General features: G+C 42.2%; 4 protein-coding genes across 4 annotated transcripts; 2 read left to right on the forward strand and 2 right to left on the reverse strand.

Moving 5' to 3' along the window:
- The first annotated feature begins 2260 nt into the window (after positions 1-2260).
- LOC108040565 (transcription factor cwo) lies at positions 2261-14263 on the forward strand. The gene is given in 5 exon segments (XM_017118072.2): positions 2261-2686; positions 9989-10112; positions 10609-10930; positions 10988-11068; positions 11071-14263. Coding segments are annotated over 5 exon segments (2085 nt in total). The 5' UTR covers positions 2261-2627; the 3' UTR covers positions 12570-14263.
- Positions 14264-14647: 384 nt separating this feature from the next.
- Positions 14648-16453, forward strand: LOC108040564 (probable G-protein coupled receptor Mth-like 11). Its single transcript, XM_044458974.1, has 7 exons — positions 14648-14725; positions 14837-15013; positions 15166-15313; positions 15368-15553; positions 15610-15870; positions 15925-16093; positions 16147-16453. Exons 1-7 carry the CDS (start codon positions 14648-14650, stop codon positions 16427-16429), a joined length of 1302 nt encoding a protein of 433 aa, XP_044314909.1. The 3' UTR covers positions 16430-16453.
- A 30-nt stretch (positions 16454-16483) lies between these two features.
- LOC108040567 lies at positions 16484-21230 on the reverse strand. The gene is made up of 7 exons (XM_017118074.2): positions 20789-21230; positions 20125-20246; positions 19958-20071; positions 19517-19761; positions 18792-19456; positions 17928-18627; positions 16484-17865 (listed from the first exon to the last, which is right to left on the reverse strand). The coding sequence occupies exons 1-7, from the start codon at positions 20954-20956 to the stop codon at positions 17192-17194; spliced, it is 2688 nt and encodes an 895-aa protein (XP_016973563.1). The 5' UTR covers positions 20957-21230; the 3' UTR covers positions 16484-17191.
- Positions 21231-23020: 1790 nt separating this feature from the next.
- On the reverse strand, positions 23021-27660 carry LOC108040568 (cytoplasmic aconitate hydratase). Its single transcript, XM_044459126.1, has 10 exons — positions 27578-27660; positions 27400-27492; positions 25965-26134; positions 25681-25896; positions 25108-25618; positions 24945-25045; positions 24772-24888; positions 24049-24703; positions 23271-23990; positions 23021-23206 (listed from the first exon to the last, which is right to left on the reverse strand). Exons 1-10 carry the CDS (start codon positions 27582-27584, stop codon positions 23202-23204), a joined length of 2595 nt encoding a protein of 864 aa, XP_044315061.1. The 5' UTR covers positions 27585-27660; the 3' UTR covers positions 23021-23201.
- Between the last annotated feature and the right edge of the window lie 134 nt (positions 27661-27794).

The raw sequence follows: 27794 nt of genomic DNA on the forward strand, positions 1-27794 counted from the left end.
AATAAACTCTTTATTTGGCAAATTAAATTACTTAGAATATTAATTCGAGCTATGGAGTTTGAACTGTATAAATCCGAATCAACTGCAAAACACAAACAACAGCGTTTTGTAAATGCGAAAACATTTCAACAACACGTGACCAACAACAAACTTAAGTGCGGCACTGGTGTGTGTAAATGTGCGAAATGTGTGTTTGTTTGCGTGAAATCGCTGACATGCTCGGCTCGCGTGAGAAATTACGTCATGCGCCACGAATTTTGAGTAGTTATTTATTATTATTTTTTGTGTTTGCCACTTTCAACGTGTCTCGATTAAAAACGAAAAGCTGGCTGGAATGAGAGGGGGCCAACGTAGCGTATGATTATTATTTCGTTTATTAAAGCTCGACAACAACAAAGCGACTGTTGCGCTCTGTAATAAAAACAAAATGTCGGCCGAGTATTTAGTTTGTGTGTGTGTGTTTGCTTCGTGATTGTTGTTGCCAAGCGGCGGCTATCAGCTATTTCTGTCACTCTCTTTTTCTCTCTCTCTCTCTCTCTTTCGCAGCCGCCGCCCAGTTGACTTCGCCGTTTCGCTTTGGAATTTGTCACGTTCACGTGTTTTATTATATTCCGTCGACTTTTGTTGTTGCTGCTCGCCTTGAGCTTCTGCGTCGTTGTTTTCTCGATACATATATTTATTTTTTTTTTTTTTTTGTTTCAGGTTTTTTCTTTGTTGAAGACTCACTGTAACGGTAGGTTTAAGGTAAGTTGTACTTAAAAACATATGATGCACTTAACCACAACAATCGGATCGGTCAACTAAATGCTTATATATATATGTATGTATACATGCGTATGTACATAATTCGCACGCAACTAATTTATGCCTATCTTGCAACAACAATAATAATGGTCTAGGTTGTGTAAGTGCCGTGAGTGTAGTTCGTGTTGTCTAGTCATCAAGCCCCCAAATGTCGGCACAGTGGAGCTGGTGGTTTTGGAAAATACTCTCTTACAGGGGATCGGCAGCTTTCATTCTAAGCCGAACTTTTTTTTTAGATTTCAATCTGTGGAGCTCTGACTTCCTTCGTAGACGTTAGCAGCACTTCGATTTCCAGATTTTTCTTAGGGTTTTAAATCTTCAGAGAGGTTTAAAATTATGTTTTCGTATTAAAAAAATTATTAAAAACAAATTTTGATAAAAGCCTGTTTCAGCTTAAACAGCCCCACGGCCAGATTCCGCGACAAGGGAAGTGCGGTATACCGCTGACTGCTAAGCTGAAACAGGCATTTATCAAATTTTTTTTGGAAATATGTTTGAAAATATACACTAAACATTGCTTAGTCTTCAACAACAAACAAAAGCAAATGGGAAATCTGCCAAATTGAGCAATCTTTTTAGGAAATCCTTTGGGCAACCTCCCAGTGGGAATTGGGGCCAAAGAATGTACGATTCAGTCCCACTGTGGCAATCACGTTCGCCGCGCACGAAATAGAAATAACGAGATAACGCTCTTCCTCTCTAGGTTTCTCTCTCCGACAGGCACGTCACTAATTTGGCGTTGGCGCTCTGCTCTCTCGGCTCTTTTTTTGGGGTCTCGTGCCGCCCTGCGAGTTTTATTCATTCATTTCGATTTTGTCTCTGGCCGCGAACAGACGTTTGGAAAGTGTCCGCGGTGCGGGTGACAGTGCAAAAATTAAATAAAAGAAATAAACCAAAAAAAGAGGGAGAGAGCAAATAAAAAACAGCAAAATTAGCTGGAGGCGCAACAACAAATTTTCTATATACATATATATGTACGTGCTTTAATAGTGAAACACGCACACACGCACTCACGTTGTTCGCTCGGTTATATGGATCTGTGTGTGTGTATATAGGCGGCTGGTAAAATTCCACTGTAAAACAAAAGGAAGTTATTGTTTTTGCGGCTGTGTGTATATTAATAAAACAAATAACAGTGTGTGCATAAAATTCGTAGAAGCTAAAAACGTGTAAACAAAAAAGCGGGCAGGGTAATCACGTTTTTCGACATTATTTGTTTTTCTTTGTTTTTGTGGATCCCGCAAAAGAGAGAGAGACCGAGAGAGAGAGATGCTCCAACAAGTGCACTTTAATTGAAGCTCCAAAAATAGAAGTACAAAAAACTGGAAGAGAAATAAACGCGTTATCGCTATCGTTATCGCACCCACACAAACATACGCATCCAGTGATAAGCGGAAAAGAGTAAACAGGCGGTACACTCGTGTCAGCATTTTTCACCCGTTCCAACATAAATAAACTCCAATGTTCGTAATGTCATTCTAAATTTTCGAAACAAATCCGGGACGTACAAAAAAAAAAACAGAAAAGTGAAGTCGCCGTGCAGCGAATTCGCCGTCTCGCCGACTCGACAACCTGTTTGCTCGGCCTCAAATTCGCCCCGGCATTTATCTCACAATTATTTCTGCATTGACGTAAGAAGGAGCACTTCCACCATTCCACCGCAACTGCAGCAAACCACGTCGACGCAGCAGCCGCAGCAGCAGTCGCAGCAGTCACACCACAAAATAGTCATATTGCCCAGGAGCGGACTCGGGTGCGAAGCAGGAGGAGTAGGAGTCCGGAGCGGATCGGGGAGCGGATCGAGGAGCAGGAGCCCCGTCACCATGGAACCCTATTGGAACGAGTCGAACGGACATGCCGCCCATCCGGTTAAGTATGAGAGGTAGGTATAATCAGCACAGATCACCAGATCCCGCTGCCAGTCAAAAACCAAAACGAAGACTAAATCGAAACACTCACTTTCACCTCCGCGCGTTTAGCTTAAGGACACAGAGAAAAAATATCACGAAATTGTAACACAAGGTCGAAAGACCCCCAACAAGTTTAAATATCACTTAATTTTATTAAAATTTAGTTTTGCTCAACAAATTCATAAAAATCGTTTTATAAACTTTTTAGTGTAAAAATCCATTTATTTGTGGACATATTACAAATTATTTGTGTTTCCTTGGCTTTTAGAATGTTTGGGAAATAATTTAACTAATAGCGAAACAAATTTAAATGAATCTTTTAATATTTTTTCTCTGTAAATTAAATAAAGGATAAGTGTATCTTAAACTCACATTTAGTGGTTAAGCCTAAGTCTCCGCCTCTCTATATATTGTTCTTGTTTTGTGCGTGCATGTCAGGATCGGGTGTGGACTATTTGGATCGTGTGTGTGTGTGTGTGTGTGAGTGTTGTGTGGGCCGCGTATTTTTAGCCGCCGAGCTAGAAAGCAATTTGCATTTGCAAAACAAACGCGAAAATCGGGCGAAGAAAACGTGGGCAGACTCTGTCGCCGGGCTATTCTTGGCCGAGATGGGCGCTTTAGTTTTGCTTTATTTCATCTTTATTTTTTTCGTGTTTGCCAAAAGTCAAAATACAAAACAAAATCCAACGCACGACTCGCCAAACGTGATGTTTCGTTGATTTTCCCTGTGAGTTTCTTCCCCTTTCCATCGGCATTGTATTTTTGAACTTGAATTTCGTTTAAACGTGTCCGAGTGGTATCGAAAAAAATGTGCGTCGGTGTGGCCAAAGTGGGGATAAATAATCAAAGTGGAGTGGTGTGGCCAGAGTTGGCAATAAATATTATAAGCGATGGGGGGTTTACGCCTCTTTGCTGAATGTCAACGGCCAAAACGTGGCTATAAATACCAGTTAACAACAGCGTGGGACTATCCCCCAAGCTACTCCACTGATTGGCCATCAAGAGGGTGGAATGGGGTGTTTTTCACGTGCTTGTGTTTCTTTGGGTGGCCTGTGTCCTTTTGAAGGTCAATAAGTTTTGTGCTTGGGTCATGTTTCTATTGGTTTCGTGGCTGTGTTTTTGATTGAGACTTTTTTTTTTGGCTATTTTAGTATTCAGTGACCACCGGAGCTCCTGGGAACGTTTTTCTCTATAAATACACAAGGGCTAATCGGATGAACACTCATTAAATATGCAGGTCCCAATTTGATTGGCCTCAGGTTTTGTTTTCGTTACGTTTTCGGGTTTTTTCCAGTTCATTTTTGGGTTTCGGTTTCGGTTTGGTTTTTTGTTTTGGGGGGGAAAGTTAGATATAATTACGTATACGTCACGTGTACCGTTTAATTATACGTCTGGCCGAGCTAATTGACTGAAAAATAGCATTAATGACCTGAACTGGTTCATATATATTTTTAATCTTAGCACGAGTGATCACCGCTGAAAAATAATCAAAATAAATATTATAAATTCGGTTTGTCCCCGCGGTGGACTCCTTATCAAATGGCACTCGGGGTAAACACGCGTCTTCGTCTTCGTCGTGGCTGAAGTGTTTATAATTTGCATTACGCGCTGCCATCTTAATCAACACCAAAGTCAGTCATAAAAGCGAAAAATAGCAGAGAGAAAACACAAATAGAGATAAGCAAACACGCGATAAAAAGCGAAACGGGCGTGACGCACAATCGCCCCTCCAAAAGTATCTATCTATAAGCACATGTGTATCTATCAAGTGTCCAGAGTTGTCAAGCGTCAGTGAGATCTCGGGTTTGTTGCACGACGAGACAGTTGCTAAATCCCCACGAGAAAACAAAATACACCCACAACCCCATTTAATACTCAGCTGTCTCTCGTTGTTTTCGATTTCGGGATCTTGACAACGACGCCATCGATCTGAAGACCCTGACCCAGTGATAAGTGATACTTACAGCCCAAACCCAATGGAAACTCTACCTGGATCTCTGAAAAAGTGTGTTTGTTTGCTGGCTACGTCTGTGTTACACGAATCCGAAATGGATTTCCTGTAGGCTTACCAACTCACAGATGTTCAGCAAGACAACACGTCAAAAAAAACTTCAAGGAGGATCTACGAAGATTATATAGAAACTAGAAAATACGATCGAAAGAGTAGAAATGTTTAATACCAAATAACAAGCCATTTATTATTTTAAATTTTTGGTTTATACTCTTTTTTTTGGTTAAAAGACCTGTTAAATTAACCTTGTCAAATTTATTTATTTATTAGTTTCTTAAACCCTTATTGTCTTAAAATATGTAAAGGCGGTTAAATGTTTCGATGAAAGTTAAATAAAATGTATTGTATAAAACATTAATTAACGGTGAAATCCCATATGAATACAGTTGTTTTTAATTTATTCGCTCTTTCGATTGTGTTTATCACCAAAACAAACAACAAACGCCTGCAGCACGATATAAATAGCCGATCGGAGTGTTATAAATTATATGGCAGATATATATCCGCCTGCGTCGAAATTGTTAACGATCCTACCCGATCTCGATCCGATCCGATCCGCAACGATCCGTTTCGTTCCGCCGCCGGTCTTATCGTCATCATCATCGTCCGCTCGGTTCGACGTCCATTGGCATTTGAGAAGTGGGCACGTAGACGTTCACGTTCCATGCAGGCTGACCCCCTATAAACCCATCAACAAATCCCCTGGTAACCCCCCTAAAACCTCTCTTCAACTCACGGGCGGCAAACGTGCCGCAGATATTGTGAAATTCACATAGTATATATATGGTATGAGGTGGATTTTCGTGGCTGCCGTGATTAATGCACTCTGCTCGTAGTGTTTTTTTTTTGGGTCCGCTGACTCATGACCACTGCATTTGATTGCCGCTAAACGATTTAAATAGATGGATTTGAGTGTCTTTTGACCCAGTTATGGCGAGCGCGGTCATTCATTTCTGTTGGGGAATGCGGATGGCGATGGGAAAATAAGCCGGAGGGGGATATGAAAATAGTTGCAGATCTTGGATGCCTGATTAGCGATGGAATTTGGAGCGTACATGGGGAAATTTGTATTAACGCATGTGTTTGCATGTGTTAATCTGGTAAAAATACCAATAAATAAATGTAATTTGTATAACTTTTCGTCATCTCTTAGTTCTATTAGAAAATAGTATAATAGTTTCTGAAAAATAAATGATCTGCTTGATAATAAAATATATACGCCCCATGGGAAAATTGTCTAAAAATACATGTTGAAGTATGGAAAATATTCATATTGAGTAAATCACTTACATATTTAAAGTTTAACTTTAAAATTTTTCTTAATGAAACAGTTTTGTTACTAACTTGGCTATGTATGGCGCACATTGCTATCTTTACTAACCCTAAACAACAGATTACAAAAACTTATACGAGGATTTCATAAATCAGCTCTGTTTGTGATTCACTTTCCTTGGAACAAAGACAGCTTTATCTCATCACCAGCTTGATAGGAGGTTTCCATTTGCACTTTTCCAGCGTATCTTGCAAATTCGTGGAAGCAGCAGTATGCGTAACAAGCCAAAGGCAGCCGCCTCCAATTGGCCTCGCATGGCTCCCGGTATTTGTATCTACTTGTATGTTTGTATACTGTTTACTCGTGTGATGTGTATCTGTATTTTTGTGAGCTGTATCTGTTTATACTCGCATTGAATTGTGTTTCGCCTAGACAGCACGCCAGAGAGCAATTTGCCGGGGATTGTTGCCCTCGATTTCGATTCCATTTGCAAACCCAATCCCAAACACCAAACCCCGAACTGTTGCCAAGCAATCCATCCGGCACGTGTACACGTTTGTGTATTGGTAATGGCTGAAATACGAAATTGTTGCGAATCGAATTCCGCTGGTGCAGCAACTTTTTCTGGTCTTTGCACTTTGGCCAAAAACAATTATATCACGTGCCCGGTCAGTCGTAGTTTTTGTTTCTGAATATTTATAAGGCAGTTCCAGTTCGCGGATCTCACGTGATCGTATCGCTCACCTGGGCACCAGATGCGCCGCTGCACTTTCAGCGTAATTGATGCTAATCTAGCCGACTGTGTTCGTGATATATGTACATACATACCTTATCAGCCGACCGACGAACTCAAGGTCGTCGTCGATCAGGCGAGAACCGGACCAGTCCAGTCCAGCCCCGCCCACTTTTGTTAATTAGACAAGGGAGACTCTTCTTGGTTTGATTTATTTTTCTCTCCTCAAGCTTGGCGTCATCGTTTGCCGTTTGTTGTTTTCGGTTGTTTTCCACTCTCGCCCCCGGAGATTTCACAATTCGAGGCAGCCGTAGAGCATTTCCATTGCTCAATGTCGATATGGAAATTTTTGTGACACAGATCGGCTGCGGAAACTGTTGGCATTGAATGCCTCGATTGGCCACCGTAAACATGTGAGTTGTGTAAATAAATACACAGGGAAAAATGTTATTAGTAAGTGATTTTTTCACAAACAAATAATCTTTTCGATTAATTTGTAATGACTTCTTCTATTATCTTCTACCAGGAAAACAATTTAAATGTAAAAACGTAATATCGTTAAAATAAATTAACAAGTTTGAGATATGTTTCTTTTTCTGTATATTTGGGCACGACATAGGCATTGTTATGCTCTTAGCGTCGGCAAAATTTTTATGAATCACTTGCGCCGTTTGAATGAGTCAACAGTGAATAATATTTGCTGTTGATTGACATCGGATTTGGAGACGAAGATATGGCAGATTAACATTATTACAGTCTTCTTAGGTGCTTGCGGATCATAATCTAATCATAACTTACTTTTTCACAAATGTTTTGCTATTTTTTTGAACTGCGTTGGGGCGGCCTCAAAGATTAAACCGAAAATAACAAGTTGTATTCGGCTTATATCAGTTAGCGCATTTATTTATGGGCCCAAAAATGACCAACAAAATGACAGAAAAACCGAAAAATATAATAGAAAGACGGTCACGTGTAGCGAGCAATCTAATCTAGAGGGTTTAATTACCCCTGATAAGGGCAGGAAATGGTTAGACACAAACAGGAATATCAATGGACAAGTTCAACGATATTAGTCGAGCGTGTGCATATTCTATTATACTTTACTATGCCAGCACATGGGGGTAATTATCACCAACTCATGCGTAGACAAACGTGTCAGAGGCGCTCTAAATAATAACAGGAGGATCCGGATCGGGAATGCTGTCCATGCCTTTGGCAGCCGACGGCGACTGATCGCGAAATTGTCGTCATGGCAGGGTCGCGGACTACCTGTAGATCTCACCCTCGTATTTTTGTGCCAATTACTTAATAGTGCGACAACAAAAACGGCATGAAAACGTAAACAAACGTAAGACATTTCGGTGGGCCAGCGCCATCCTAACGGGCGGCATTTTGCCAACTTGTTGGGGTCTTCGCCATGGTTCTCATGAATCAAGCGAGTGATTCTCGCTGACGTTCTCCTTTTCTGCTCTTTGGCCAATGATGAAAAGTACGCCACTGAGTACACGCCCTGTTCACGGGATTGTTTGATCGCTATTCGATGGCGCAGCCCCCCAAATTAAACACGAATGATGGCAAACATTCTGAGAAACTTTGTCATCATTGTATATATATTTAAGAAAGTGAATAATTGAAGATTCATTTAAAACTCTGAGAAATAATCAATAATGTATGTGACAGATATATTAAATGTATTAGAAATTGGATTTGTTTAAATATCTGGATATTTATTTTCAAAAAGAGTATATTACCACAATAAGTAATTAATTGTGATTAAGATAGCTGTCAATTATGAACGACTTCTTAATCTTCTTATTAAAACGTACTCAAAACGTACTACTTATTAAAACAACTCAATTAATTAATCATTTTTAGGTAAATATGGACATGAGTGCAGTCAACCTGCAATCCAAGGCGATGCCACGCCCAGTCCAAATCACTTTATTTGCATTACTCATACGCAGTGTGCACTGGTGGCACGATAATTGGCCACGGTTTACAAATCGAATTCAGCAAATTGTGCTAAACGCCGAGATGAAAACAAGTTGCTGGCGCCTTTTTGGTGGGAGGGGCCAGTCGGATAAACAAGTTCTAGGCGCCAGGGACTGGTGCGTTCTGGTATCTCTCACCATATACTAGATGGATAAATCACGCATATAGTATATGATTTGCGTTTGTTTGTGGTCGCCCGCTTATCGCCCAAAGCCATGACACTTATTATTATTTCGCTCTTGCCAGCACTTTATTTTGGTTTTCTAGCGCTTTCTGGTCGATGCTTATGATGTGTTTGTTTTGGTTTTTTACTTCGAGAAATTGGCATTCATTGGGTGGTCTGTCAAATGTAGAATTGTGTGGGACTCTTCGTTTAATTTCCTCTATGGCTCTTGGCAACAGTTCTCATTGTGATTTTGTTTGCTTTACAAAATATGTTCAAGTTTTGCTCAGCTTTTTATTATATTTTTGTTGGCACATGGCAATAAAAACGTGTTGAGTCTAAAATTAGCTGGCCTGATATATGGAGTGGATGTATGAAAAACGTGTGTGGCTCATTCGGGCATCTGGTGGGATAAATTCTGAAAATTAATTAAAAGGCAAATGGTTGTTAAATAGAATTTATTTACGACTGGATTTCCCACCATCGATCCTGACACTTAGTCCCATCAAATGCGCGTGTGTAATTGTGTGAGAGGAACCTCCTGCTTGGAATTGAGCATCCGTTCCGGATATGTACTACTACGTATCGTATGCTAATTGTATTTTAAGGCATTTGCACCTGTTTTACTACAACACAAACCAAACAAACCGCTCGTTTGATTTTAGCCAAGCGACCACAGCCCAAGGTACAGCTAACTGATGGAGAGCTCATTGAGGCACACTGATTGATTTAGCTGATCCAAAGCGATTTCGAGTCGAACCGACAACACTTAATCCTATATACTCTTTGTTCTTTTGCAGGCATAATTTATTTTGATATCGAAAAATAAAATAAATGAAAACAAACCAAAACACATCTAGTTTAAACGCATTTAACTATTAATACTAGACTAATTAGCTTAAGTTACTACTTCTAAGTCAGCCTAAGTTATGCGCCTAATAAATGCATTACTAAAACGAACAAAAATTTGAAAGAAATATTACCACCTGAATGAAAAACAAATACAAAAACAAATAATATAAAACATTTTTGAACAAGATTTGGACTTATCTGTGTTTCTTTATCCTTCCCACTTCTTTTTGCATATCGAAACGAATTATAGCGAAGCAGCTGTCTCCAGTTTTCCTTATTGCACAGAATCTAGTTTAAATTTTTCAACATCAGCCACGGCATACAGCGAGGACGATGCTGAATATGCCACCGGAAGACGTAATAAGACATCGAGGGTAAATATTACAATTTTAGAGCGACCCAAAACTCGCGATCATTTCTGAATTCCGAATCAATTGAAAATAAATCGAAAACAAAACGACTGAGACAAGATCAAAGGATCAAAAGAGCATTAGAGCAGCGCCCGGATGATGACCACGCCCACTAGCTATCACACACTCTCACCCACCACCAACCACCACCACCCACACACACGAGCAATGATCTTGAGCCATGATGCCGCCGCCATCGACGCAGCCGCCACTTTTGACCCTTTTTTATTGTTAGAAAAAAGAAACAAATTTATGAAAGAAAAATAAAGTGAAAAAAATGAGCACCGAAACTAGCGAAAATAAAATGAAACAAAATAGCAAAAGAAAAACGCCTCTCAGCAGAACAATCATTACTTAGGCTAGGGGTCTAAAAAGCCCACTTTCTATCCCCGAAACGGGTCCTTAACAAAGCTCTTTTTCAAGAGATTAACCAGACCATCTTAACAACCTCTGTCCACAGCAAGATCCGTTATCCCATCGAATTATCGAGAAGCGGAGACGAGATCGCATGAACTCCTGCTTGGCGGATCTATCGCGCCTCATCCCGCCGCAGTACCAGCGCAAGGGGCGTGGCCGGATCGAGAAGACGGAGATCATCGAGATGGCCATCAGGCACCTGAAGCACCTGCAGAGCGAGTGCCAGCAGAAGGAGAGCGACTACCGGAGTGGCTACATGGACTGCATGAAGGAGGCGGCCAAGTTCCTGTACGACGTCCACATGCAGGACTTTTGCCACCGACTGTTGGGTCGCCTTCAGGAGCACATCGACGATATGTTCAAGAGTGAGTACATAAATTTAATATGGTGACCCTTACTAACTGGTGTGAATCCCTTTCCAGCGGACTGTTACAAGTCGACGCGCAGCTGTCACATGCCGGATAATGTGAGCGCCTCCAGCGGCAGTCCCCACCAGGCGTACCACCCCCTCTGTGCCACTTGCGTGACATGCTGGCCACCTCCGCCTCGGACGTGGAGCACAGTCAGGACCACAACGATGTCAAGGATCTGAGTTTTCGGAACCATCTCAACCAGCTGCAGCGCAGTCAGCAAGCGGTGGCAGCCGCAGCAGCAGCAGCAGTCGCAGCGGTAGCAGTCGCCAACGGCAATTCGCCGGGTTCCAACGCTGGGCTGGATTCCAAGGTCCCATTGACCAATGGTGGTGGCAATGGTGGTGCGCCAGCGGGTGACAATGTGCCCAGTAATTCCACGGGCATCGGAGCAGCAGCGGCGGCCGGGGGAAATAGCAACAGCAGCGGCAGCAACAGCAGCAATGCGGCTAGCTCCACCACCTGCCCGCCGGCCGGTGGATCCTGTGCCCCCAAAATCACGCCACTGGCTGCGCACCAGCAGCCCCACCAGGCGCCAGTAATAACGTCCACGGCCCCGCATCACCATCTCCACCACACCGACAGCAGTCACCACGACTTTGAGTCGTCGAGGGAGCCGATCCTACACACCGACACCTCCAACATGCACTCGCCGCCGCCCAGGGATCTGCTCCTGCAGCAGCATCCCCATCTGGCCCACAGCCATCACACGCAGGACAGCCTGATGTCCGTGAGGATGCGCAACTACTCCGAATCCTCGCACGAGGTGGAGCACAACAACAACTACAAGTACAAGAACCACATCAAGGAACGGTTTGTCCACGAGCTCCACGACGAGGAGACGAGCAGCGAACACTGTCCAGTGGCAGCCCATCTGCAGAGCGATCACTCCCACTTGCAGGCCTTGTCGGAGCACTCGAAGGATGGCACGGAACCGGAAATAGCCCCGATTATGGCCAAAAAGCGGAAGCTGGCCGAGGCGGCGGCCAATGGGGAGATTCCACTTGAAGTTCACACGGAATCGGGCAGCGCTTCTGCAAGTACGGTCAATCGACTGGACAAACCCTCTCCCTCGTTCAATTTCAGCGACATCAAGGACATCAAGGCAGAGCTGCACAATGGCAACTCTAACTCCAGTCCGCTGTTGGCCAAGTTGAGTGCGGCGGCCGTTGCCGGTGGCCAGTTGAGTACTCCCAGCAGCACCACCGCTCCACTGCCTCCGAGGCACTCCTTTACCGTCCCCATATTTGCGCTCCACGGGCAGGGCAACTACTATGTGCCCCTAAATGTGGACTACAACGCCCTGGTGCCCTTCCTCAACGGGATGGATCTGCTGGAGAAGAGCTACACCAGCATGCCCGTGGTGCACCCCATTAACATCAATGTTAACTTTATGTCCACTTCAACGTCGGCGTCGTTTTTGGCCGCCGCTGCGGCCGCTGCCGTGGCCGTTGGCAAGCAACAACAACAACAACAGGCGACGGTGACCGTCGGAGCGGGACTCCCCCTACCCACAAACCCGGCGGCGGCCCAGGCCGCTGTGGCGGCGGTGGCCAAGGCCAAACTTGAACAGGCCATGCACCAGAATTGGTAAAACAAAACAAAATCAGGCGACGGGTCGACAGATGGAACAACTCTACCTCAGTACTTCTGTGAATAATCATCAAATGATTAATCTCAAAACAAACACACTAAGCGACATCTGCGCCCAAGTTTATATAAAAAAAAAAAGAATATGGAAAGGGAGAAGAAAAAGCTTCATTGGGGGGCTTCTGAAATCTCTGGGGACTTTAAAAATTAATGTCTTTAATTTCCTAATTACCTTTTGCTTAGAAAATATCAAATTTTGTAAAGATTGTTTATCAATGTCGAAGAAACATCTTTTTACTACTTGTTCAGATAATCATATTTTGAAAAGTACAAAATTAAATGTAAAGTACACAAATTCGGATTATGGAAGATATTTTTTAAAGAAATATTTTCCATAATATGTTTTTCATTACTCTATAATAAGTTTAAATACAACAGTGTTAGATATATGTATTTAAACTAGATTTGTAATTTGTAATTAATTCTTATATGTATTTTTGTTCCTTGCTAAAAAAAGTTCTGTTTTAATTTTTAAATAGCAAAATATTAGAGTAAAATGGATGTTTAAATGCACTATAAAGAATGTTGTATTGCTCACTTGAAGAGAGATAAATATTTTAAATTCTCTAGCGATTTCAGAAATAAGCACCCTATTGATATTGGTTTCGTTTGAATAACAGAGGTAGCCAGCAGCCTTTAAGGTTGGGCACCTACTAGAGAAATGATTTCCAATTGGTAAATGACGAGGAGAAAACAATTAGAGTAGCTAGTTGTTAACTATTTTGAAGAAAGCATAAATGTCTATTATAGCGCATGCATTGAAAACTACAAAAAAAACATATATGTCGTGTGCAACTTAATAGAACGTTTATGATGCCAAGAGTCAGTCCCACGTAAGAAATCTAATGGATTTTAAAACAAAACTAAATGTGAATTAAATGTATTTTTTAGAGGTTTAACGTTTTTGCAATTTAAATAAGTGTTGTGGTTTCAAATCAGGTAGTCAGATAGCCAAGTGACTCCCGTCAAACATACAATGTAATCTATATATACAAAACCGATATAATGATAAATACATATATAGTAAACCACTAGTCAGAGAACTTGTACGAAGACGTAAAAACAAACATACAAAATGGGAGAACAACAAATCAAAAAATTATTATATGTATATTCTATGTGTAAATACTTTTAGCAAGCAAATTGTCCTTTGTTTAAGTTTGTATTTTAGTGACAAATTATGTTAAGTTGGTTGGTTAACACGTGAAAAAAACAAAAAAATACGAAAAAAATCCAAAAACTTTTATATTCAAGAAATGCACCATGTTTCATTCTCGAAATGCGGTTCTACTATAGTTATTATTATTATTATTATTACTACTGTCTAACACCTAAGTTGATTGTTTCTTTGTGTTTTCGTTATCCAACAAATTAAATGGAATTTCAAGATTCGGTCACCTGTTTCCAATTTGAGCACCTCGATATTTTTAGAGGAACTTCGGAAATGATTCTTTTTTGTAAGCTAAGCTTCGTTGCGGCTAAACTGAAAGTTGATAGCACAAAGATTATTAATGTTTTATGACTCTTATTAATGTGTACGATTACTTTTACTGTACGGTACTGTTAATATAAAACTACGTTACTGTTTAATATATTTTATAAATGTATACAGATGTAATAAATATTTAAAAATTTAAATGCCATTTTTTATTAGCTTCATGTTAGGTTAATAGTTGTTGATGGTAACAAATATTTTATTTATTTTAACTTTTTCCTGGGTCCTAATGTTTTTCTCTTGAAGAACTTAATTATTTGAAAGGCAGTTGAATTGATGTTAATCGAGCTTGGAAAAGGTATTAATGGTTGATTTACAAAATATCTTGAAATAAATAACGTATTTTCAGGCGATTAAGTAAGTGCAACTCTATATTGATGCTGCTTATTGAGTTTATTACAAATCAGAATGCGATAATAAAGCGCCCTTAAGTTGCTTTAGTGGTCGGACATTTATTGTGAGTTGAGCTGTTCCTAAAAAACGTTGGTATAGCGGACAACAAAAGTTGTAAATTAAAGTGAGAAACAATGAAATTTGTTCTAGTTAGTATCCTTGTGATCGGCACCGATCCTATGGATATTCAAAATTGCGATTATTTTGATACAGTGATTTAAAGGAGTCGAATGGTTATATCAATATTTTAAATATTTTGAATACGAGATTGAATACGGCGGATTAAGGAAACGGTTCTAATCACACAGGTTTGATTGCTTCGTTATGTGACCTATTTTACCTACGAAAGCATTCTAAATATAACACAAATCAATAGGACAGTGACAAAGAAACATATTTTAAATGACATGGTTGTGCAGCAGGATCTTCCCCTTCCTTGCGCGATGCATTACTCACTGTATGCAGAAGAATACACATATGATAAGTGGTCCCTATACGAGGTGAGTTGATTTTAATACAGTATTTCTCAAATGAAGAAAAAAGCTTTTCCAAACAAACGAATAGCTCCAGAAAAGTTTCTACATTTTATCGATCACTATTCAATTTCTTACTATCATCAACATTTTTACTTTATTTAAAACCATACTTTCAGAATGGATCCCTATTTCGGCACTATGATAAACGACATCTTTCGAAGCAGGAATTTTGTTTGCAACCAAATTTGACGAGTACCGGAAAGAACTACTATCTAATTGTTGCCTTTAACTGCATTCAAAAACGGCCAATGACTATGGCATATGGTAGGTTTGGAAACTTTTATGTTTGATGGGGCTTATAGAGACTTCGCCTTTTAGTTAAGTCATGCTCCGTCTTCTTTATGGCCATAACAATTGCGGCCTACCTGTGGCTGCCGAAGTTCCGATCTCTTCATGGCAAGTGCTGCAGTCTCTACTTTACTTGTCTGGCTTTAACCTATTTACTGAATGTCGGCAGCATGTTTGGCGTATTTAAGCATACGACTGTCATTTGTTTCCTTGCCGGTAACTACTTAAGATTCCTGTTTAATTAAATATATAATTCTGTTTGAGGATTGCAGGGTATGCTGGCTATTTCATAGTGATGGCCACTTTTCTGTGGCTCTCAGTAATCAGTTTTGATGTTTGGAGGAGATTTGCCCGGCGTCGTGCCCAGGATTTTTACAAGAGCAATAGAAGCAGTTTCTTTAACTACAATATTTTCGTTTGGAGCTCTGCTGGACTTTTAACATTTATAATTTTTTTAGTGGATCTATTTGTGAAGACAAATTTAGAAAATCCATACAATCCGGCTGTGGGAGTGTTTTCATGCTGGATATATAGTAAGTTAAATATACATAAATAGGACATAATGCCTTAGATTTGTATTTTTTCAGCCGATGGATGGTCAGCAATGTTTTATTTTTACTTTCCATTGACAATTTTTATAATTCTTAACGGAACGATGTTTTTCCTAACAACACGATATATTTATGTGGAAAACAAAAGCATCCAGCAAGTGCTAAATAAACGCGAGCTGCAAAAAAAGTCAAGGAACCAAGCCAAGTACAAAGAAATATATTTTCTCTGATAAACCAAACTTATTGCCTTGCTTACAGTTATCGCGTTTATCTCCGCCTGTTTATCATAATGGGCGGAAGTTGGTTTCTCGAAATTATTGCCTTTATATGCGAGAGGGGAAGGGTTTTGAGTCCCCTGATCCTCCTAAACGACATCATAAACTGCAGTCAAGGGATGATACTATTTATGGCTACATTCTGCAATCAGGAAATGCTCAAATCAATTCGCAAGCGGTGGGTTTCCTGGCAATATATTTTCAACAATTTTTCTTATATTATTTCACTGTTTCCAGCATCCAAACCGGGAGAGTACGACCACTGATGTTGCCAGATCCCATGTCACTCCAGAGTCTGAAATAAAAACCCTGGTGGTATTAAGAAAATAAACTATTTTACGTTTCTGGGTTGTCTTATATTTACCAGCACTTCATTTTAGGACTTGAAAGTGGCTAAATAATATCTTGAAATATATTTATAATGTTTAATATTATCTTGAAACATTATTCCAAAGTTTGATTACAACTGAATATTTTCCCCTTAGGCGGGGGTTGACTCTAACTATATCGATACTTTAATTACTAGTACCGCATTTTGAAAGGTGTTGCTAACTAACTAATATTAAAGTTAATAGTTGAATCGAAGTCTCGAATATCAAAATTACCGTATTGTAAGTATGAGCGGAATCTTAAAACTAGATTGTAGATTACTTAAATGACTTCAGTCGAAATTAGGACGCGCTTCAACCTTCTGAAAAAGCGTTTCGTTGCACTAAGTAAGGTATAGGTAACTAAAGACTAAATACAGCACACGTTGTTTGTGTTTAGAACTGAACTAGAATCACGCAACCTTAGCGAGTTTTCAAAGAAATTGTTGTCATTAACGTAAAAGCTACCGAATTTGATAGTTATCGATTTCTAACGAATTTTGCAAAGTTTGTTAAATCCACAGGGCGATTACTTTTTTAACTGATAGCATTATAAAATTGTTGACTTCTGAATTAACAACTTTGCAGCTTTTACTATAATGAACAAATTTTCTTCTTTTAAACTAGTGTGTTTACATATGTAGTCTGTTAACAATGTGTTCACAGTGTCTCCTGGGGTGTGCGTTTTAAGTGGAACTCCACCATGTTGTCGAGATCACTGATGTACATCTTAGACTTTCGGATATCCGAATTGAGCACGCGCAGGTTCGAGGTATAGTTGGGCAGGTTAAGCCCCAAAGCTTGGGCCATTTCCTGGCCCATCTTCCTGGCCGCCTGGGCGAATGTGGGCCTAGCCTTGCCTAGTCGCTTCAGCGGGCTGAACTGCTCGTGCACCTCCTTGAGTTCGCCATAGTCTAGCACCTGCCACTGGCCGCTTTCCATGTTCCAGGTGAACAGGATGCGACACTCGTACTGTCTTTTGTGAAACGCACAGTCCATCCGACCGGTGCAATGCAAGCAGATCGCCAGCGGCTGATCACGCGCCGAGAACTGAGCCATCAGCATGCAGCCGATCGTCTGGCTCAGTGGACACACGCTGATCACTTCGTATGCCCAGTCGTAGAACACGTTGTAGATCTTCTGGTGCTTTTGGCACAGCAGGCTAATCACGTAGTAAGTAAAGGTTTCCAGGTCAAATGAGTGCTGGGTTATGACTACGCTACTGCACCGCAGCCGCTGATACGAGACCTGTGAGATCATCTGCATCTCCGAGTAGCAGGAGCCGTGCACCTCCATTGGGAGCGAGGTGTGATAGCCGGGCGATATGCAGTCGTCTGGGCATAGAACAGAATTCGATTTATTATAATACTCAATGTTTGTTAATATGATAGCTTACCCTCTTCGCTGGTAATGACTGAGGTTGCATCGTCCTCCTCTACGTAGCGCCGTCTTAGCTTCTTGGTGCATACCGGTTTCTCTGGCATAACACCACCCTGCACTGGCATCTCCACAATCCTGGGCTCATCGCGTCGCGGCGAAAGAAAAGACAGCCCGGCGTTTGGAGACATGGAACCGCCTATCTCGAACCGCTTGGCCAGGGACACCTGCAAAGGGGAGAGAGCTCCCAGCGGACCCACTGGTTTGTAGCTGAGCATTTGTTGCGTGGCCTGGGATAATGGCGGTGATTTCTGATTAAAGATCTGACCCGAATTTGCGTTCCGACTGGGCGAACGCATCAGCATGGAGCTTGATGGTGGCGAACGGAAGCCCAGATGCGGTGGCGTCTGTGCCGGCTGCGAGGGATGTGGCGAAGAGGATGGTGAGGCGCAGGGCGAGTTGTGAAAGAAGTGCGCCGTGGGCGAAAAGCGATGGAAACTGCGAGCTGAGGAGCTGGCGGTCGAGGCATTGAAGGCACGACCCGCCAATCGAACTTTGGTGAAGGGTATGATATTTTCCGAGTTGTCCTCCGAGAACTCGTACTTCTTCTCCGCCAGACGTCGTTTGCGGAATGTGGAGATCTTCTCGTACTTCTCATTATCCTCTGAGAACTCATAGGCATTTGATTTGTCCGTCATGGAACTGGAACTCGGCGGGCTCTGGGGGAGGAAAATTATTACTAATTTGTTTTGTTTTGTGTTCTTTTGGTATACTTTGAGATATTACACTCGATATTACATTAAATAATTAAAGACAAAGTAGGGGGCATAAATATTCTAACGCTTAAGTAATTTTCAACCCAACTTCTTTTTGGACAACCAACCTGCAGGTCAATAGTAGTGATGCCATTGCGAAACTTGGTGACTATTCGCTGGTTTCGCCTGCGTGGCGGACTAGCTTCGTTGGCAAGAGGCTTTGTTATCGGCAGCGTGGTCTCCGGCAGGGTCATGCTATTCAGGCCCGTCACCACCGTGGGACTGCAGTGTGGCGTGAAAATGAGCCTCTCATAAGCCTTTGGCGAACAGCAGACACTTCCCCCAGATTGCACCTCATTGTTGTTATTGTTAGAGGGATGACTAGAGCGCTGGGCCTGCTCGGTTTCAATGTCACTGAAGTCGGCTATGATCCTAGCCACGACACTCTGCTCATTTCCGGACTCCGCCTCCGAACCGGAGGCTGTAAAAACAGTTGAGCGATCCTCCTCGCTGGCCAACAGATTTCTGGGAAGCAAAAAGGACTGCGACTGCGGTGTCGATTGAAGACTAGGCAGAATGAGGCTCTGCTGGGAAGGGTAATTGCTGCCCGAGCTCGCGGCCGTCGTGTCAACATCAATGCGCAGCATGTGCATAAATCCATTAGAGATGATAAGAATTCGCTCCGGGCAGAGCAAATTGATTTTCGGCTCGAATTTCGGATCCGTTTCACTCGAGGAGTATTTGGTGTGCACAGTCAAGTGGCAGTTCAGGCAGTGTGCATTGTAAAAGGAATCTAGTGCGTGGAAAATGTAATGAACTTGTTAAGTTAATAAATAGCATTTGTAACACCTACATGGACCGTCGTCGTTGAGTTTCTTGCACTCCAAGCAACCCAGTTTAGGAACTTTAACATATGTAATATAGCTATCCTCGCCCTCCTCCGTGGCAGCACCATGGACCACTAGGATCTGGTGCTGCGTATTCTTCCATTGAGTCATACTAACAGTCTTGATGTTGTCCACAATATGATCGTCGAAGAGGCGGCGAGAGAAAAAGTGTCGCAGCCTCTTGTGGGGTTGGAACAGCCAGAAGTAGAGGCTAGTAGAAATTAAATATGATTATAGTTGAATTATTGTATAAAAATAAATAATATAAATGTCGTCCGTTTTGTTCAGCTCAGTAATAAGTTTATAACTCATTTGCATTTTAAAAATCAACATTTGGCAGGAGTACAGTATAAAAATAGGCAGAACCATCGAATCCAGCTTTCAGTTACTTGTACCTAGATACTTACGTGTATTTGTAGCCCATGTTGAATGAGTAGTGATTAAGCGAGGAGCTGTCATTGCAAACCACTCGATGGCTAAGCATATACTGACCGCAGGAAGTAAGACCCATAAAAATGTGTCTGTGGGGATATTCATGTGAGTGGTTGATTATTTCAAAACTGACTATGTTTACCCCTCCATCAAACTGCTGGCCAGCACATCCTTGAGGTATAACTTTAACCGATTTGGCACTCTGTCGTAAGGAAGCTGTTGCTTTTGTCCAGCCCTCGAGGACCCTGAGAAGTATCCAGTGCGCTAAGGGGAATTAATTACAGTGATGTTAGAGAAACATAGTTTAATGTCCGACCTTAATAGCTTATGAAAATGTGTTGCCTACCTCGGTGGTTTACTTCGATAATTTCATAATCAAGTAGAATACAAATCACTTTCTATTTGACTGTTTAACTTAAAAATAATAACATTTAATGATAAATAAAAAGGGGTTTTACATTCAACTAGTAATTATCTTACCAAATCCAAAAGAAACATTTATAAATATACAAAAGCTTAGATTATAGTCTTGCGCATGTCTTTTCTAATCCCTTTAACACCTTTTACCTATACATATATGTATCTTATAATCTATGCCACATGTACCTTTACACCTCAGAGTATAAATCAATCGCTATATCTTTCTGGTATTTCCATAAAGTTAACTTTAGACCTTGAACTAAAATGTTGACCCCCTTAGTTAATGGGGTTTGAAACACTTTTCTAACGCCTATCAGCGATTAATATGACTAAGTATTATATAAATACTATATATAGTTGCTGATAAGTCTCGAAAGCAAACCCACCTCCCTGTCGTAGAGCATCTGCACCAGATTCCGAGTCCTTGGGCCGAACGATGGCGTGGGAGTTGGCTCCTCCGAAGACTCGTCGGAGCTGTCCACCGTTGAGAAGTCGTCCTCGTCGGAAGACACGCCCGACAGCGACTCCACGTAGTTCTGGTAGTCAGTCTCCATATTCAGATCGCTAAAAATCAGACTTAATATATTCCTCCTACTGCCTTCCTCCTGAAAATTTGTGCAGCGTTCCGGCCGAAAAGCGGCAGTATCCTGCGTCCTAGTGCCTCCTCATCCGCTGGCTAGTGGAGGCTGTGGTGCTCATCGGACTCCGGCTCCCTTTGTCCACTGCCTGGGTGTTCCAAAATTACAGCATCATCGGTTTTTCGTTATAAATAAACCAAATTTTTGCAATAAAAAATATCTGTTTCGGTGTGACCGCTCTCGAATTTACCGTCCGGCTCAGGAAATGTACTAAACTATACCTTTGAATTCAATCAAAAAAACACCAGCGTTATCCAAGACCCTCACCAGGATCGCGGTTGTGGACCGTGCTAAATCCAAAGGACTATTGGACCAACGAAAGCAAGGATTCTCACCAGGTCAAATTGATATATCGATAATATTCGCCAATAAGGCGGTTTATTTAAATAACAGCATATGAACAGTGCTTTTAATATGAAATGTTTTTATATTTTTATTTTCAATAGTGTATTCAGATACAGTTTATATTGATACATGTTAAATTTAAATAATTTTAAATTTGTAATATTATAATTCATTTTATAACATATCTAGTTTAGTTCCACAGAAGTTGCCATTATTTGCACTTTGCAGTTTATATTGATGCATGTTAAATTTAAATAATTTTAAATTTGTAATATTATAATTCATTTTATAACATATCTAGTTTAGTTCCACAGAAGTTGCCATTATTTGCACTTCGAAAAAGAACATTATTTGTGATTTAAAAAAGAATGGAGTAGAATTTTACAATAACTTTTATTCTTTTTTAATCAAAAAAAATGAGGTGATATTTTCAAGAATAAAATAACCCCAAAACAAAGCCCCATTTGACCTAAAATACGCATGCTCTAAAACCTGTCAACGTGACTCCATGTTCATTGACCCTTAGGCGTATTTGTGGGTCAATTCGATTGCGGAAACCACCCGGGACCCCACTGTAACCCCCCAAAAACCGATCTTATAACTCATGCCGGGTTCAGTGCGCCGGAGTCTAGAATCTGAACAAAGTGCAGCCACAGAGAACCGTGAAGCGGGCTTCACAATTTTGGTAATTCGGCATAAAAATGTCGAGCATGCCAGCCAAACAGAAAGCCAAATGCAGGGCTCAGCTAATTTTGGCAATGGAAATTCGGGGCAGAACCGATCGCCGATCCACGATCGACCATCGAGCAGGAAACCTGATGCGCTGGCAGCGGCCATTGAACGACGCCGTGCTTATAAGAGCTCGATGGCCAACTCTCAGGTTTTAGTTCTGGAATAGTTCGTGTCGCGGTTGGTAAATCGGTGCTCCTCTTGGCCGCCTTGAATGGCCAGTTAAAAGTCCCAACAGTTAATTTGTGCAACACTGCCTCGGAACTTTGATCGCGCTCTGAATTTATATCGAGTTATCTAAGGAAATAGTAGCCGTGATTTTACCCAAGAATATTTCACATATCACAGTTGCTGTTTCTTTTAGATAGCTCTTTTGTAAGCAGCTTAGATTCGATTACGACTATCCGAGTGCTTTGGATGAATCCTGGAATTGAAGGGGACCCCGGTTTCAATTTATGGGATACACACAGTTCAGTTTTGTCACATTTCAAGCATCACTGGGCTTTGTTTATCTCATGAGAGCGAAATTTGTTCAACATGGGGCCATAGAAAGCACACACTCAAATAAAGTTAAGGAATTAAACTTAATTTCTGACCCAAGGTAAGGTAACTTAATATTTCTCAAACGAAATAAACTATGAAAAGATAGCTGTTAATAGAAAGTATTAAAAAACAGAAATTCAGAACTTCTATATGCATAATTTGGATCATCAAAATTCTGATTTTAAGTTGTGCATTTCTTTTTTAAGACTTTCCAGCCCATTAAATACTGTCCACACTAAAGAGTTCTAAGTACTTCCTTCAAAGAATTAAATTACTTAATCATTTTTTAATTGGATACCAAGAATAAGGTTTTTTTTTTATTGGTTTAACCAGGTTATGGAAGCACCACCACAAATTAAAAACTTAGGGTACTACAATTTACTGTGTAGAAATGCAAATGGAATATACAAAAATAAAAACATAATGAAAATTGGGTGCTTAAGAAAGCATCTTGCGGATCATGTAGTTGAGGATGCCGCCGTTCTTGTAGTAGGTAATGTCCACCTCCGTGTCGAAGCGCAGAATGGTCTCAAAGATGGTGCCGTCAGCCTGGAAAAGAGATAGTTAAGAGTATTATACCAATGTCCGGTAATACGGTGGCTCTGTAAATTACCTCGACCTGGATCTTCTGGCCCTGGCTTAAGACCGCTCTCGGGCAGAGCAATGTTGTACACCTCGCGGCCAGTCAGGTTCAGGGTCTCGGCACTCTGGCCCGGCAGGAACTGCAGGGGAATGATGCCCATGCCCACCAGGTTGGAGCGATGGATGCGCTCGTAGGACTCCGCAATCACGGCCTTCACGCCCAGCAGGAAGGGACCCTTGGCGGCCCAATCCCGGGAGCTGCCGCTGCCGTAGTCCTTGCCCACCACCAGGACCAAGGGAGTGCCCTCCTCGCGGTACCGCTCGGCAGCATCGAAGATGTCCAGCTCCTCCTGGCTGGGGATGTGCACGGTGCGGGGTCCGGTCTTCGTGACCAGTTTGTTGACCAGCCGAATGTTGGCGAAGGTGCCGCGCGACATGATGGCATCGTTGCCACGTCGCGATCCATAGGAGTTGAAGTCACGGGGCGTGATGTTGCGCTCCGAGAGGAATCGGGCGGCGGGCGAGGTCCTGGCAATGGAACCAGCCGGCGAGATGTGGTCCGTGGTCACGGAGTCGCCCAGGAAGAGCAGGCAGCGCGCCTTCTCGATGCTCTGCAGCTTGGGCAGGTCGCGGGTCATGCCCTCGAAGAAGGGCGGACGCTTGATATAGGTAGAGTCGGCGCTCCAGGAGAAGAGCTTGCCCTCGGACACCTGCAGTGTCTGCCAGTCCTGGGAGCCCAGCTCGATCTTGCCTGGAAAGGAGGGGCTATTCAAAAGGACATATCAAAAGGCAACATCTGGAGTACTCACTGTACACCTCCTGGAACATGGCTGGAATCACGTGCTTGTTCTCCACCTCCTGAATCTCCGATCGCGTGGGCCAGATGTCTTGCAGGAAGACGTTCTTTCCATCGGCATCCACTCCAAGCGGCTCCTTCTCGAAGTCAATGTCCACACGTCCTGCGATGGCGTAGGCGATGACCAACAGGGGACTGGCCAGATAGTTGGCCCGGGTGTTGGGATGGATGCGACCCTCGAAGTTACGGTTTCCGGACAGAACTCCAGCGCAGACGAGGCCATTCTTCTCGATGGTGTTCACAACATTCTCCTCGAGGGGACCGGAGTTGCCAATGCAAGTCATGCAGCCGTATCCCACAATGTCGAAGCCCAGCTTCTCCAGATAGGGTATGACTCCGGACTCCTTCAGGTAATAGGTGACCACTCCGGAGCCAGGCGACAACGAGGTCTTGATGTAGGGCAGGATGTTCAGGCCCTTCTCCACGGCCTTCTTGGCCAGCAGACCAGCGCCCAGCATCACCGAGGGATTCGAGGTGTTTGTGCAGGAGGTGATGGCCGCGATGACCACTGATCCATGCTGCAGCTTGTAGGTCTTACCATCGTCCCACTGGAACTCCCCAGAGGCGGACTGAGCCTCCGGAGTGATGGCGAAGCCCTTGAAACCCACCTGAGGTTGAGAGGAACAACTTTGTTATTCTATTCAATCAATTGCTTAAGTATGCAGTTACAACTTACTGGACTGGACAGGCACGACTTGAAATCCTCTGGCATGTCGGAGACAGAAACGCGATCGTGGGGACGCTTGGGACCCGAAACCGAGGTAACCACCGTCGCCAGATCCAAGGTGATGCTCTGCAGATGGGTTGCATATTAATAGGATTGGGTAGTAGAGAATGTGCTGTACCCACCTGAGTGAACTTCGGATCTTGGGCCTCATCAGCATAGTTGCGCAACTGCTGGGTTGCCTTCAGATACTGACGAATGATGTCGATCTTTTTCTCAGAGCGATCTGTAATGGGTTTCAAAATATAATCAATATGGTGATAAAGGGATTTAAAAGTTTTTCCTTACTTGTCTGCTTCATGTAACCAAGAGTGTTCTCATCGATGGGGAAATATCCCACGGTGGCTCCGTATTCCGGGCACATGTTACTGATGGTGGCCCTGTCGGCAATGCTGAGTTCCGCCACTCCAGGTCCATAGAACTCCACGAACTTGCCCACCACTCCCAACTGACGAAGGTGCTTGGTGATGGTCAGCACCAGATCGGTGGAGGTCACCAGTGGACTCAGTTTTCCCTCCAATTTGTAGCCAATAACCTCGGGCAACAACATGGAAATGGATTGTCCCAGCATCACAGCTTCCGCCTCGATCCCTCCGACTCCCCAACCCAAAACTCCCAGTCCGTTGATCATCGTGGTGTGGGAATCAGTACCCACAACACTGTCGGGGTACAGAATCTTTGAGCCATCGGTGGTGTCATTTTCGAACACCACGCGGGCCAAGTACTCCAGATTCACCTGGTGGACGATTCCAGAGCCAGGTGGCACGATCAGCATGTTGTTAAAGGCCTTGGCGCCCCACTAAGTAGGAAAAATGGTGTATTATAAGAAAACTCTTGAGAGTATAGAATAGGGAATCATACCTTCAGGAAGGTGAATCGCTCCTTGTTGCGCTCAAACTCCAAAGTCTGGTTCTTGGTCAGAGCATCTGGGATTCTGGCAAAGTCCACCTGAACCGAGTGATCGATGACCAAGTCAGCGGGGCAGATGGGATTGATTTTCTCGGGATCGCCGCCCAGATCCAAAACAGCATCTCGCATAGCAGCAAAGTCCACCACAGCCGGAACACCAGTGAAGTCCTTAAAACATGATATTCAATTATTTGAAATTTAAGTAATATATACATATGTATCTTTATATAGCTTACCTGCAGGATCACACGGGCTGGCTTGAAGGACACCTCCACATCGTTGGATCCCTGCTTGAGGGCCGGTGACCATCCCAAGATGCTCTGCACATCCTTCTCAAGGATATGGAAGTTATCGCAGTTGCGCACCGCTGACTCCAAGAGCACTCGAATCGAGTAGGGCAGCTGATCTATGAGTGGGACATAATAAAAATGTTAAGAGCTTCAATTTCATCACAACTACAGTAAAAACACTGTTAAGGAGATACCAAAAAAAAATAAAGTCCTCTTTTTATAAAAAAAAGAAACTTAACTTATTTTAAGGTGAAAATTAAAGCAAGCTATAACATATCATAACAAATACACAACGATTAGATTATTAAGTGGTATGATAAGAAGATAATATTTGCAAAGTCACGACTTATTTAACACATTTGAAAAGACCATTTATCAAAGAATTTGCTTAGTGTGCTTTGACAGCTAAATATTAGTTTATTTTTTTTCTCAAGCTACGGTAAAGTAAATTTAAATTAAAATAAAGGATTACTTTAACTAGATAAAAAATAAATTGCAAAACATATTTTTATATCATTGTGATAAGATTATAATTATTATGCAGCGTATCTTTTAATGTAACCAATCTGAAGCTTTTACAAAAAAACACTGTCAAAAATGTAATATTCATTTAAATAGATTTCCGTTAATAATTAGCAACTGTACTAATATATTGAAAATTACAAAGCCTGAATTTGTTCTAATTTCTGAAATGCACTCTAAAAAGAATTGCTTAAAATTGCTTTTAAACCATGAAAATTGTGCTACCTAGGGAGTTTCTATTGTAGCCAGAGATAGGAGGTACCTGTTATCAAAGCTACTATGATTGCGTTTGCCCGGCACTCGATGGGACTGATAGTACAATATAGGAGTAGCCATTAGAGAAAGCCCTCACCTCAGACCTCCGATTTCGGACACGCGCTGCTCTGATGAAAACATTCCACTGGTCTGGAGACATTTTGGAGGCATAAGCATCGGACCACGACCCCAAAAACATCAGATTTGAGTAGTTTTAATACGCTGATAAGTGGGCACGTAAGAAATGAATTAATATTGGGAGGCAAACGATTCGTTATCACCGGTAGACGAGCCCCATTATGAGGCAATCACTGGTGATAACTTTCGCTTTCGGCGGGAGACAAGCTTGCCTATATAGAAAACTATAGAAAAGCTACTTAAAGCTGAGCGAACACCTTCCAATTGACACTGCCAGACTTGCAAATTAAGGTGTTCGCCCAGTTTTTTAATTTTCGGGGTCAAACTCCAACTTCTACAGGTGCTTCTGTGGAATTCATTCCCAATTTAGCACTGCATGTTTACACTAATTAATATCCCACCACGTCGACAGAAACTCCCACTTTTTAGAGCCTTTTTTTTTGGGTAAAAGCCTGATCAAACTTACCATATTTGCTGTCGATGGAGGCGAGGTCAAAGTACTTGTAAGTTGTGCCGGCCTGCGAGAAAGTTTTCTCGAACTGAGCGAAGGGGTTGGCACCTGCGGGGGGAACGAAGGTGTTATATAAGCCACAGGATATTCGAAAGATAGTCCCAGGAACTGGAAATCCGGACTGTCAACCCACCTGACATCTTATTGGGACACTTTACTGAACTTATTCCGGACGAGCAAAGCAAGAAACTGATTGGAGAAGCGAGTCGGATTGGAACTGGCCTGCCTTTGATATGTATCGATATACCTAGCGATGGCAGATCGGAGGTACATTTTTGTGCCCGCGTACTTTAAATGTAGCGGTGGAAACTAATATATATGTTACTGAGAATTTTCATTGTAATGAATTT

This window comes from Drosophila rhopaloa, unplaced genomic scaffold, assembly GCF_018152115.1.
Source record: "Drosophila rhopaloa isolate 14029-0021.01 unplaced genomic scaffold, ASM1815211v1 contig_178, whole genome shotgun sequence".
NCBI lineage: Eukaryota > Metazoa > Arthropoda > Insecta > Diptera > Drosophilidae > Drosophila > Drosophila rhopaloa.

Bases quoted from the DNA above. Each gene is read 5' to 3' on its own strand.
- LOC108040564 (XM_044458974.1), top strand. From the start codon at position 14,648: ATGAAATTTGTTCTAGTTAGTATCCTTGTGATCGGCACCGATCCTATG. The intron at 15,014-15,165 runs GTGAGTTGATTT...CCATACTTTCAG, and splicing joins ATAAGTGGTCCCTATACGAG to AATGGATCCCTATTTCGGCA. The intron at 15,871-15,924 runs GTAAGTTAAATA...GTATTTTTTCAG, and splicing joins GTTTTCATGCTGGATATATA to CCGATGGATGGTCAGCAATG.
- LOC108040567 (XM_017118074.2), bottom strand. From the start codon at position 20,956: ATGGAGACTGACTACCAGAACTACGTGGAGTCGCTGTCGGGCGTGTCT. The intron at 20,072-20,124 runs GTAAACATAGTC...ATATCCCCACAG, and splicing joins GCCAGCAGTTTGATGGAGGG to ACACATTTTTATGGGTCTTA. The intron at 19,457-19,516 runs GTAGGTGTTACA...TCCACGCACTAG, and splicing joins ACTCAACGACGACGGTCCAT to ATTCCTTTTACAATGCACAC.
- LOC108040568 (XM_044459126.1), bottom strand. The intron at 25,046-25,107 runs GTAAGGAAAAAC...AACCCATTACAG, and splicing joins TGGTTACATGAAGCAGACAA to ATCGCTCTGAGAAAAAGATC. The intron at 24,704-24,771 runs GTAAGTTGTAAC...TCTCAACCTCAG, and splicing joins AGTCGTGCCTGTCCAGTCCA to GTGGGTTTCAAGGGCTTCGC.